A 14,180-nucleotide genomic window follows, 5' to 3' on the forward strand; every position below is an offset into this window, starting at 1 on the left:
CCCAGGAATGTTTAGAGTTCTGAGATCCCCCTCTTTACTCTTCCCTGTGGTGTTGTGGAGGCTGGGAGTAAGCCTTTTATCTCCAGTATAGGGAGCTTTTTCTAAGTGCCTGCCCATGAAATTGTAGACATTTTGAGGAGGTGGTTATCTGAAATTCTGAGGTTCCCTTGGGATTCTGAGAGCTCTGGGGCTCTAAGAAAAATATTTTAAAATTATGGAAATTATATCTAAGAGCTTATTATTTCTAAGAGTTCCAGCTTAATATTTCTAAGAAATTATATCTGAGAGTTTCAGAAAGAAAGAATCAAGGCTATGGAGTCAAGCTCTAGAAAAAAGGAAGTCCAGATTTTGATCCACCAGTAGTCAAGCATGATTAACAAAATGCCTGATAAATATATCCTGGTAAAATGATGTGATTTCCAAGGATAAGGAGAACATTTGAAAGACTTCTACAGAGAAAAAAAGTATCATCTACAAAAAGATGAAAAATCAGGCATCTGTATAATAGTCATTATCAACACAGAAGACAGCAGAGAGGGAACAATTTCTTTACATTTCTAGAGATTGTGATATGATGAATTTTCTAAGTAAGCAATCAAGAGGGAGTGTGCGAGCAGCTTAAGAATTTTTTTCATATTTAAAAGTCCATAAAAATCATTAGCAGTTTATATAAGTAGATGTATACTTCCCTCATAGCTCAGTTGGTAAATCATCTACCTGCAATACAGGAGACCCGGGTTTGAACCCTGGGTTGGGAAGATCCCCTGGAGAAGGAAATGGCAACTCACTCCAGTGTTCTTGCCGGGAGAATCCCATAGACAGAGGAGTCTGGCGGGCTACAGTCCATGAAATTGAAAGAGTCAGACACAACTTAACGACTAAACCACCATACATGTGTACACAGGTGCACATATGTATATATCACAATCACTGGAGTTCTTCTATTAAAATGGAAAATGGAGAGTGGGATGGAGTAGTTGACCCCAGAAATGAAGAAAACTAGAAAGACATTATCATTTTTTCCAAAATGTAATTGTGTAATAGTAGTGGAATGTGAGATGATATTAGATGGTATTCAAATCAAAGTAAAAAGTTATGCATTATTTAACTGTGTGTTAAAATATTTAATTAATATATCAATTATATTTCTTTGGACGTTACTTAGTGAAGTGAAAGTCGCTTAGCTGTGTCTGACTCTTTGCGACCCCAAGGATTATACAGTCCATGGAATTCTCCAGGCCAGAATACTGGAGTGGGTAGCCTTTCCCTTCTCCAGGGGATCTTCCCAACCCAGGGATTGAACTCAGGTCTCCCGCATTGCAGGCAGATTCTTTACCAGCTGAGCCAACAGGGAAGCCCAAGAATACTGGAGTGGGTAACCTATCCCTTCTCCAGTGGATCTTCCTGACCCAGGAATCAAACCTGTGTCTCCTGCTTTGCAGGCAAATTCTTTACCAACTGAGCTATCAGGGAAGCTCTGTCATTGCTAAAGACAGTCCTAAAATAGGTGGTAATATAAATAAGGTTGTTTTTTGAAAAAATGTAGCTTTTAAAGGAGAAAATATACACCTTAAATTTGTAAACCACAACTTATTATTTGATATTATAATGGCAGCCACAAGAAAACATCAAAGCAAAAGTTGACACTGATTAATTCTGAAGAGTAAGACTTGGTGGCCGAGAGACAGGCTTTTACTTTTAATGTCATATCTTTTTGTGCTATTTTTTAGCCTTATAAATCCATCTTATAATTAACACTTCAGTAACTTAAAATTTTCTCATTTATCACATGATTGGTTAAACAGTTTATATGAGGTGAAGGAAAGGGTAAATTAGATTCTCAATTTTCACATCTTTAGCCTTGGCATCTACTTGGTGAACTGACAAGAATTTTTAGTTCTAAATAACAGTGATGATTTGAAATGCCTTATGCCTGTCATGCCAAATTTGGTCCATTTTTTTCATTTGTTCTTTGCTTGTCACAGCCATGACAAGCAAAAATGGGCACCATTTTTATTTGAACCCAATAAAGATAAATACAAGTCCCTTGATTCTAAGCATAAAATTTTTATTTAATAGAAGATAAAGAACATTTTGGTTTTTTTGCTACTCTCTAATAATGCTTATGGTTATCTTTCATACATTTATTTCATACGTTTCATACATATATTTCATACATTTAATACAAAAATACCCTGACTATAACAAACTTAATTTCTCTATCTAAACTAATTTTCTCATGAATTTAGAGGAATAGAAATAATAATTTAAAAATCTATATTACTTAAATGTGTTCACAAATGCCATGTTTGTTTAGCTCTCATTTTCCGTGAGGTCCAGTGTACAGCGTTTTCCTCATGACTTGGGTGTTCCTCATGTAAAATAAATATGTATTCCTCGCGCTCTACCTGTAAGTTTAATCTTTAGCACCAAAGCCTTTTTTTCACTTGGAGCTTTTAAATTGGGAGATGTTTCAGTGTCTTTCTGCATGTCCAGCTTTTATATCCACTAAGTCAATTGCTACATATCACAACTAGTATGATGATCTGTATAGCTTAGTAAAAACAGATGTTCTGCCATGAAAGCGGATACCCACAACTAACAGAATCGTTTATTGGCTCAGTAAACTTAATACAGTGATGGGTTAACTTGTTCATTGTTCAGATCCCTTGAGAAATCACACATACCTAACACTCTGTCTCCCCTATTACCGTATCTTAATTAACTTAGATAAAAACGGACCCTTACACACATTTCAAAAGGACTGTATTGAAGGCAAAGATGTAAATAATCTATTAGAGGTTTATAATGTTCTTCCTTGAAGTAATGCCAATATCAAAAATATCAGTAAAGCATCAATAGATCTGGGTTGTAGTCCTAGCTCTGCCCTTTACACATCTGTACTCTTGCTGATATTATGAGTTGAGTTAATAGTAGTCCTAGTTACCTATGGTAAAGAAGCCTTTTTCTTACTTTATTGTTACTGATATTCAGTCAGGTCATTGTAATTTTTCTGAGTGTTTGGTTTCCTTATTTATAGGGCTTGTCATATACTAAATATCACATTTGGCCATATAAGTGGAAGTGCTTTGAAATTGAAATGAATAAATTATTTGGATTTATTATTATTACTATTGCTATTATTGTTTATAAAAATTCTAATAAGTATGGATAGTCCCATCATTGTTAACTTTGCTTCTCACTGAGAAACTGAGGTTAAGAATTTAAGTGACTTGCAAGGTCACAGAGTTACTTGGCAATGATCTCATACAAGAAGCTAGATCTGAATTTAGTGTCTTTTTTAAATAGGAGAGCACATTCTTTTTAAATAGATTTCTAGGTTACAGAAGGAGTGTGTGTGTGTGTGTGTGTGTGTGTGTGTACACACACACATGAATGGAGTGGGGGAATGAAAGAGAGAGAGAGAGGGGGAATTTTACATATTCTTAAAGTAAGAAAAAATCAATCTTGTTGAGACTGACAGACACAGAGAAGAAACTTACGGTTACCAGAAGGGAAAGTGAGGTAGAGGTATAAATTGAGGATTTGAGATTAACAGATATATATAAAATAGAAAAACAACAAGGACCTACTGTATAGCACTGTATACAGGGAACTATATTCAATATCTATAATAATCTATAATGAAAGAATCTGTGAAAAGAATATATATGTGTGTATATCTATATATATGAATCACTTTGCTGTACATCTGAAACTAACACAACATGGTAAATCAACTATACTTCAGTAAGTAAAAGACATTAATCTTTTTGGCAGCAGTTATTTTTGAAATTTAGTGTAAAAAAATTGAGGTCCTTATTTTATCCCTTTTTGCTCAGCTTCATTCAAACCAGAGCTTTATATTGCTGAGTTTTTGTTCTTCTGAGCCAGCCACTCTGTTTGGTTTTGAAAATAGAGATAAAGTTGATAACTTTGCTCACTGTTAGAATAGAAATCAGTTTATAAGGAGAGTCAGTAATTTAGAAAATTCATATTAAATCTTGTTTGTAAAATAGAATATGATAAAGAGCATATAGATGAGGTCTGTTTTCACTTGAATATAGAACAGTAACACCACCTTTTCATTCTTCCTCTCTAATCAAAGATTTTTAAATCATTTGCAAAACAAATATGACATTTCTGTCATTTGTTCAGAGAAGTAAGACTTCAGTTGAATTCATAAAATAAACACTAGGATTAGATTTCTACTTACATAAAACAATTTGAAGAAGTCAGTGACAGGCTTCATCATGTGAACATATAGCTAGAAATTCTATAGTTGTGTTTGTTGGGAAAAATTTTAATACATAGATTTACGTGTTTTTTAACTTGAAAGAGGAAGGATTGAAATGGTCAGGAAGAAATAAATGTAATGAGAAATGTGTAAAGGCTCTATGAAAAAAAGATGAAGGTAAAGCTGATGAAGTGTAATTTTATAGTCATGTTCTCCTTAAATACATTCTTGAAAATGCACATATACATACAATTATATAAAATTTAAATAAATTAAAAGGGACTTCCATTCACAGAAAGCTGAAAGAGGCTAAAATCCCTTATGAAACTTTGTATTTTTACACATTTTAATATATTTTTATATTTCATATATGTATTTTTAAAAGTACTTCTTTCCTTTCCAAGTTAACATATGAGTGATTTTCTTAATTCCAGTTACCATCTGTGTGGATTAAAGATATGTAACTTTCAGCATACATATGAGTTCACAAAGTTTACAAGACCTTTGATTTTTTTCACTAACGTAACTTTTTTTCATTTTTAAGTGAAATAATGGGGTAATCAGTAAGCTATTTAAATAATTGCACAAATTTTGCCTACTTGGAATTCTTGGATCACAGGCTGCAAAACAGTGTGATAGCTCAAGTTATGTTAATCATTTGAGATATAAAAGTTTGAGTTCACCATGTGAGTGGCAGTCAGAAGTGTTAATATATAATATATGTAGTTCAGTTTACTGATTCAGGATCCTCTTTGTGTCACTGAGTATAGTACAAATGTATTTTCAAGTCTGTGCTCTGTAATTATTTTGTAAATTGTACTTTGGTTAAAGTGACAATTATTTTTGTTTTGGAGTGCAGTGACATATATATTCAAATATACTTTTATCATTTTATCCTGTTTTGTGAAGATTTGCAATGTCATTGCTAGCTTTTGGTGAACATTATTAGCCTTTATGAAGAAAACAGGGCATGTTAGGTTATATTTCACAAGGTATGATAATGGTTTCTGCATTATGCTGCAGAAATTGTTATCTACACAGTTTTAGAAGGTATCCATTCAAGTTCTGGATGGATTGTCTTAAATAAAACTGTTTCTCCAAGTTGCTGAGCATGTTATCAAGGAATGCTAGTATCTAGTTTTTAATCAAAGTATATTGTTCATGAATATGCACAGCTAAAGAAGTCAACTGCAGTGAGCCATCTATAGTCAAACTGCTGTCAGGAGGTAGCTGCCTCCATTGAGAGGATCATGTGGGTTGGGCATTGCTTGAATAGCAGAAACATCATCTGTTATCCAACTTCAGCTTGGGTTGCTCTTTATAATATTACACATTATTATCTAATAATTATATTATTTAATTATTCTATGGCATTCAAAGTCATATGAATAACAGATATTTTAAAGAATTTGAGAGGTAGGAAGCATTTATAATAATTCATTATTAAATAATATCTAAACTTTACTTGCTATCTAATACAGAGGTAAAAGTCATCATAAGAAGTGGTTACTTTTTTTAAGAGTGCGTGAGGATAGGAGAAAAGAGGAATTAACTGGAAAAGAAAAGCAATATGTGAGTCTCAATGCTGTGGTTCAAACTATAGTTGGGATAGTTGAGAAGGGGCAGACCTTATAATGGAGAATGGAATACTAAGTTATGAGGCAGAGAAGTCATCGTGGACCATAAAGGTTAGGAAGCATTTAGGTAAGAGGAGGAGGAGTACAAATTTTGAATCATAACTCAGGTAAGAGAGAATGAGAACACTGCCTTGATGGAGTAAATGGTACATTTAGATCTTAACGGTTTGCAGAAAAGTTTAGTTGTGATGCATCAAGAAGTAAGGACCTAACAGATTTTAGTAGAAGGGCAGGATGAATGAATGAGTGAAGAAAATAGATTTTGTTTTTAAAATTTCCAGTTCGGGGCACATTGAAAGGTGGATGTTAGTCACTATGCCTTCTGGAAACTTTTTTTTTTCTCTTTTGAGAAACTTTCATTCTCTTTTGAAGCTAAATAGATTAATAATTGTTCCAAGTAGGAATATGCTTTAATTCTGGAACCCCAACATTTGCCAACTTACCTTATTTGTTAGATGTCTTGTGTTAACTATCTTGAATTATTATTAAAGACATACCCTTAAAAATCAAAATCTATTTTTCAGTACTTTTTTGATAGTGGCACCAATAACTGAAGATTTATGTGAAATTCACAATTAAACTTTCAAGTGGTACCTCTTGAAACATTTAATAATATTTTTATGATTATCCAGCAAAAGCCTTAGTCAGTGAAGTTGTATTACTATATTTCACATGACTCAGCTCTGATACATAACTCACCAAAAGGCTCAGAAAAAGGGAACCCTGGGAGATTGGATTTAACAGGGAGGTATGTTAATAATTATCAGCATTCACATTAGAATACACAGTGACCTCAGCAGAAGTCCTGATTGAGCCCTTTCTTACCCCTATTTATGTAGCATATTAAGTCAGAAGACTGAATGAACAATTTTATGCCTTTTTTGTTCCTTTCCATAGAGCTAATTGAATTAGAGTAGTTCATTAAACAGTTGTGTCTCCAGTTCTTGAATTCCATTTATTCACTTGCTGTAAGCAATGTGGGGAAAGGAAGAAATGACTATTTTTGTTATCATTTGTCATATAAAATCTAGAATTTAAGAATAGTTAAAGCATGGCATACTTATCTAACACAAATACTTTCATTTTGGTGCCTGTATATTGAAGGTAAGCTCAAATGTTCACATTGCAAAGAGACTTAAAAATTTACTGATAAAACCAGTGCATCCAAAGAAATTGGTTGAGGGCAGGTTGAGGGGAAACTTGAAGAAAGAAAAGGAAAAAAAGGATTCATGAAAGGCCAGATCAGAGACAGTGGCTTTGGAAATACGGATACAGTAGAAGGTTCCCCTGATATTATTTATTGACTTTCTCCCATTTGTTGAATGGATGTGGGTGATTAGAGAGAGTAGGTACTATGCATGTCAGAGAACTGGGAAGTCATTTATGAAATGTTGGTGAAAGGCTTCTTCTCAGTTATGCTTGTCCTTGGATATTGTCTGACTTCTTTAGCATAGGGAAGAGGGATAAAGATTAAAGTCTTATAAGATCCACATTCATGGTTGCAGTGGAATGAAGGCCCAATGATGCAGAACTCGGGGAACTAGCTGTATTTTAGATATGGGTACCAAGTGGAATGGGCATCAGAGGTTTGAGGCAACAATGGTAGTAAATTCCGGTTTGTCTCTGCTCATAGTTACAGATAAAAATATAATTTTAGAAGTTAAACAAAACAGTAATTATCTCCAAGCCCTGAAAATATGTATGGTTAGCAGGTAAGTTAGTTATGGGAGATTCCTTTAGTTTGAATCAAAATGGGAATATATGGTCCATGGCAAAGGTATAGCATAGGGAGAATGGCATGCCACCAGAAAATGAAGGCAGAAGCTTGTCATTCAGGCTAGATTGACAGTGGGTATTAACGGAGTAAACACAGAAATACTATATCTTGAAGAGCGTGGGCATCTTTATTTATTTAATTCTGACAACCTCAAAAACTATTTGTGAGCATCTATGATGATTAAAAGGTTAGACCATACACGTAGTGTTTATAATTGTTGCTGACAGTCTTTGGGGAGATACAGAGCTGGAGGTATCAGAATTAGGTAAGTGCTAATGTAAGGACAGTAACAAAACTATAGATTTTAATTAAAAAATTAACTAGTCACAGCTATTGGAGAGTATTGAGTTTTGATGGGAGATAGAGTCAACCTCTTCTGTGGTGGTTTGTTTTAAACAGGTTAAATTTGTGGAGGTACAAAATATTTTGGAAATGACAAGGGCCAAATGAGGGACAGTGGCTTTGGAAACATGAACAAGTGGGAAATTAACTTCACAAGCAACCCAGACCTTCTTGAAGAGTAACTGAGTATGCAGTAAAGATATTACAGGATTTTTAACTCAGATGACTGAGAGGGCAAAGGTGCTATTACTACTGTAACTCTCCCTCGGTGCATTGTGGAATATTAGATGGTGATTCGTGATGTTAATGTGGGGTGGGTTGTGGACTTTGTCATTTTCTCAGTGTAATAAGAAAGATTTTTGTTGTTGTTGTTTTCAACTGAATCGGGCAATTGGAAACACTGCTGTGTTCAGTAGTAGATTAGGTTCGGAGATAAAGCCCATTTCTATTTTCAACAGATTTGGCCAGTAGAATTAAAAAGAGGCTCTTTCTGAAAAACCCTAAGAGGATAAAAAGCTTTTCACATTGTGAAAGCTATAGACAATGATTTTAGCCTGTATTTTCACAGTGAGGAGGAACATTGAGGGATCAGATGTCTTTTATGTGTTGTTTATCAAAGTAAAGAAAATGAGGTCATGAAAAGGACAAAAGTTGGGCCAGTGCAGTCTGTTCAAAAACACAGTGTGTCAAGAGAAAAGCAGAATTATGTCCCTATGATAAAGCAATGACCTGAGTTTTCCACCCCTCTTTACCTAAGCCCCTCCTTGTCTACATATTTAGAGACGGTCACATATGTTTATAAACTACAAGGAAACATTTGCTTTTGGAATGAGGACAGTACAGAACGTGTGTCCCAGTGTTGATATAAATCATACATTAGATATGCCATGTTAGGGTTCTAATTTCGCAGTGGTTCAGAGATGGAGTGAAAGCCTACCGGCCAGCTATGCATAAAGCTCCAATGTTCACATGGCAAACAGACTCAAAATTTTACTGATAAAACCAAATGCATCCAAAGAAATTGGAAGGATGAGGGTTGAGAGAGAACTTGCAGAGGAAAGGAAAAGAGGACTTATGACAGTACCATCATCAGATACTTATTTCATAAGTAAAGAATTATCATTTTAATTGTATTTTCTTCTTTCATCTTGTCTGACTGCATGATTATAAGGTGACATGGTATCATTTAAGCTTGAAAACAAATGAGAAAAAGTAAATAGTAGAACAGCAGAATTGACATTGGCATTAGGAGAGATGGTTGAGTGGATAGATGCATGTTTATGGAGAAATTTCCTTCCATCAAGAAGGGGACATAATGGAGTGGATTTCCTTACATTCAAGCTAACCCTTTAGTCACACAACTTACATTAGTAACAGTGGGTTGATTATGTTTTGGGATTCAAATATCTGTATGTTTAAAAAATTATTTATCTTGTGAAATGCCTCAAACATAGAAAAAGGTAAACATAAGTACTTAATACTCATATTGAAAATGAATGTAATAAAAACCCAAGTGCCTCTTACCTGTAGGTAATAAATGTTTTAATTTTGCTTTTTGATTCAGATTTTTAAACAAATATAACTTGTCAGAGTTGAAAATCTCCTTCTACCTTCTCCAAACAAAAGTTTGCTTTCCATGAGATTGTAAAATGAGCCTTGTTATGCTGGTGCTTTGGGCTTCCCACGTGGTGCTAGTGGTAAAGAACTCACCTGCAAATGCAGGAGACATAAGAGATGCAGGTTCAACCCCTGGGTCAGGAAGATCCCCTAGAGGAGGACACGGCAACCCACTACAGTATTCTTGCCTGGAGAATCCCATGGACACAGGAGCCTGGCAGGCTATGGTCCATAGGGTCACAAAGAGTCAGACAAGACTGAAGCAACTTAGCAGACATACATACTGGTACCTGAGTTTAAATAATTTCAATATCCTTTCTTTAAATTTTAAATCATTTTAATGATTAAGAAAAAGACACAGGAGTTTTTTTTTATTTTTAATTAAATATTAACAGTGTAAACTGTCAAGTGGAAAAAATAGTTTTTAAAAGTTAGGAGTGCTTAGTTCAGTTTTTTTACAAAAGGCAATTGTTTCAAGTAAGAGTATGTTGTTTGCCCAACTAATACTTTACAATTTTGTATTCTAGAGAACTTTTTTGGTACTTAGGCACCATATATTTAGTTTTCCATTGTGTAGAATTTTGAACAAAGAACTTCAGTGCTAAACTGGTAACATTGATTACTTTGGGAGTTAAAGATTAGGTCGTGTAGAATTTACCCTTCTAAATTACTTTGGTAATATTTAAAATTTTGTATAATGAGCATATATTATTTTAGAATAAAATAGGTAAATGTTGAATATACATTTTTAAAAATTATCTTCTAAAATATATTAGTACTAATTTCACCTTCTCCTTTTAACAATAAATGTGATGGAAAAGAAGAAATGCATTTATACCTATACGTGATATATATATATATACACACACACACACATAAATATATACATATATATATATATACACACACAATGTATGTCTCACATATATACATATCTCACCAGTCAGATAAGTATATTGTATACATATATTGCTCTTTCCATTTATAAAAATTATAAGGAAGTAACTTTTCTCTTTTTGATCATGCTATATCTATAATAATTTCAGGGGGTGCCATTATTTTTTCTTTACTTTCTTAAGAGAGAATGTTTTCTTTCTAGCCCACAGTGGTTAATAGTTATGATTTTCTCACATTTGATTGTGTTGCCTTGGAGGGGAGAAGTGATTCTCTTGCTAAGTTAAGAAATTAGCAATGTGTTAATAATTTTGACAAGCATACTCTGGGTTATATAACTGAAACCTGTTTTTGAGCCATCAACAGAGAAAATATCCAACATAACTGATTTTGAAATCTAATATGTTGTATTAATAATCATTTCCTTTTATCATACATGGTTTTCTATTTCTAGGAGTAATCAAACTTTGAGTAAATCAAAGGTGAAGAATAAAGCTAATGTTAGAAGAAAATTTTCTGTGTTGATTTATAATTTTATATTGCTTAAAATATAGTGCTTACATCTCTGAGGTTCATTAGTTATATTTTAGTATATTTAATTATGTATAAATATATAAATAATATATAAATATATGAATTAAAATTATTTGATCTAGATTTTATGTTTTACATGATAAGAGACATAATTACAAAAGCTACCAATGCAGTTTTAAAAATGCTTTTGTTTCTACCTTGTTATTGCCTTGCTGACTGTTATTTTATGTTACTTCTAGATGAAAGAGTGGCTCTGTTTAAACTGTCAGATGCAGAGAGCTCTAGGAGGTAACCTGGCTCCAATTCCATCATCACCCCAGCCCAAACCGAAGACTGCCCCTGTTCCTGCATCAGCAGTGAGCAAGCCACCCACGCCATCACAGCAGGTTTCTCCAAAGAAAGATACTACACCCAAACAGGATGTCTCGAAGGTAGCTGAGTCTAAAAAGCCCCCACCACTAGTGAAACAACCAACCCTTCACAGTCCCCACCCAGTCACATCCCAGCAGCCTCCTGAGGCAGAGTCCTCACCCAAGCCAGCCCCTCCCAAAGAGCCTTCTGTCCCGTCTGAACCGGCCAAAGTCTCCATGGCTGATGATAAACCAGAGCAGCCCCAGACAGGAAAGCCCGCCACAGACATTGTGTCTTCATCAACAGCTACAAGACCGGATATTCCAGGCTCCAAAATACCATCACAGGATCAAGAGAAAACAACTCCTCCTCTAAAACCAGACTCTGCCAAACCTTCTCAAAGTTTTCCACCAACAGGAGAAAAAGTTACCCCAGTAGATTCTAAAGTCATACCTCGACCTGCATCAGATACAAAAATTATTTCACATCCCGGACCTACCCCAGAGGGCAAAGATCAAAAACAAGTTGATCCAATTCAGAAGAAGGACGAACCCAAGAAAGCACAAACCAAAATGAGTCCTAAGCCAGACACCAAGCCGATGCCAAAAGGGTCACCGACACCCCAGGGTCCACGACCCCCCACTGGACAAACTGCCCCTCTATCTCCACAGCCCCCAAAGCCTCAGGAGCAGTCGAGACGTTTTAGCCTAAATCTGGGAAGTATTACTGATGCCCCTAAATCACAGCCCACAACTCCTCAAGAAACAGTGACTGGGAAACTCTTTGGGTTTGGAGCATCCATCTTTAGCCAGGCATCAAATCTGATCTCCACAGCAGGCCAGCCTGGGTCTCATTCACAGGGTGGGCCAGCGGCCCCAGCAAAACAAGTTCCTCCTCCTTCACAACCACCTGCTTCTCAAGGGCCACCCAAATCCACGGCACCGCCAGCACCTGCAAAGGTTCTACCTGTGAAAAAGGAAACCAAAGCTCCAGTCGTTGAAAAACTAGAGCCCAAAGCTGAACAAGTTTCAACAGTAAAAAGAACAGAAACAGAAAAGAAGCCCCTGCCTACTAAGGACAGCAAACCTTCCACGGCTGAACCTCAAAAGGTTGTTCTTCCCCCCAAACTGGAAGAAACCCCCAAACCAGACTCAGCCTGTCCTCTCTGCAAAACTGAACTCAACATAAGTTCTAAGGATCCTGCTAACTTCAACACTTGCACTGCATGCAAGAAACAAGTGTGTAATCTCTGTGGATTTAATCCTACGCCACACTTGACTGAGGTAAGCAATAGTGGTGTCACATGTGAATGTGAGTATATGGTGTTAATTCAGAAGTGTTTTGGTAGTCAGTTTTCCTAGCAAAAAATACATTTCTGAGTAAATAAAAACTGATGTTGTTATCTTTGAAAGAGCTTTAATTTCTTATTAGGCTTGTGCTTCCTTATTAAACATTCATGTAATTTATACTTTTCTGGCTTAATGTACCAAAAAGTAAGAAGATGAAATGAGCTGATAACTTAAAATAATGATTATCCCATTCTTTTATGAATTAACATCCTATGGTTTTCACCTGAAAACACAGAATAAGAATTGTAATTTACTGTTCCCACTGTCTCTCATCCTTCCAGTCTCTTTCATACATTAAAAAGAGAAGCTTGATTGATTGCAAATCCATAAGCTATGTGAAATCTGTTATTTTACAAAAGTTAAGAGCTTAATGTAAGTTAATAATATTGTCTGCTAGAAAATGTTGGTTCAAATATATAATAAGACTTTTTATAATCCTGTTTAAGCTGTTATCTGGCATAAATATAATAGAGCACTTTATTAGGAACTGTGGAAAGAAAAAGGAGTTATATGGATTTCAGTGACTAATGTCAAGATTTTTTTTTTAAATGGGTAGACCAAAACACTTCTTCCACAGTGTAAAAAGCAGATAACAATTTTCTACCTAATATAGTTACAGAAAAATCAATAAGCATTAAGACTGTGTTAAGGCTGTTAGAGTATTTGGATTTTAGGAGACTGAGGGGTTGAATGATTGCTGCTTAGCTAAGTAACAGTGATATTTTAGTAAACATTTTGGGATTAAACTTAAATCATTGTTCATTATTTTTATGCAAATCAGTAATACTTAAGGATTATTTTATTTCCCCTCCTTGATTTTGTAATTCATTGACACGCAAAAAAAAAAAAAATTGTTTTAGTTGGATTTAACAACTGTACAAAAGAGATTTTAGAGATTGTTTTTGAGTTAAATTTTTTAAAAGAATAAGTTATAAAACTTTTTTTTTTTACTTTTGAAAGTATTTGGTTGCTTTGACATGTTTAACACCATATGAAAGGATTGTCCCTATACACTTAAGCTGATTTTTATCCTCTTTAACTGTGATGAATAATGTTAACCAGGATCTGTTTTAAAGGTTAAAAAAAAAAATATGGTTTCTCTCAGCACTTCTTGAGTGGTCACAAGTGTAATTATTACTTACAGTATTTGGAATTCGGTGCAAGAGCAAAACAACTTTAAATTTCTTCCATATTTTTAGAAGAATTGTTTTTCATTGTGTATTTATGAAGAGGGGAATTTCAGTTTTTCCAGGACAATTGTATTAATTTCATACATTTGAGAAATTATACCTTTTAATGAAGAGTTTTATGATATCAGTATTTAAATAGTTATAAAACAAACTGCAACACTAAAAACTAAAATACCCGGAGAAAGTGTATTTTGTAGACACTGAAGAAAGGGCTATAACATGTGTGTGTGTGTAAACACCTATATGTATGTA

At 34.6% G+C, this 14,180-nt stretch overlaps 1 protein-coding gene across 1 annotated transcript in view; it reads left to right on the forward strand.

Moving 5' to 3' along the window:
* The window catches only part of PCLO (piccolo presynaptic cytomatrix protein), a 387,017-nt gene that overhangs the window by 12,818 nt on the left and 360,019 nt on the right, over positions 1–14,180 (forward strand). The window contains exon 3 of the mRNA XM_043462904.1: positions 11,278–12,672. Within this exon, the coding sequence (XP_043318839.1) occupies positions 11,278–12,672 (1,395 nt within the window). The remainder of the gene's footprint in view (positions 1–11,277; positions 12,673–14,180) is intronic.

Source organism: Cervus canadensis, chromosome 3 (genome assembly GCF_019320065.1).
Source record: "Cervus canadensis isolate Bull #8, Minnesota chromosome 3, ASM1932006v1, whole genome shotgun sequence".
Taxonomy (NCBI): domain Eukaryota; kingdom Metazoa; phylum Chordata; class Mammalia; order Artiodactyla; family Cervidae; genus Cervus; species Cervus canadensis.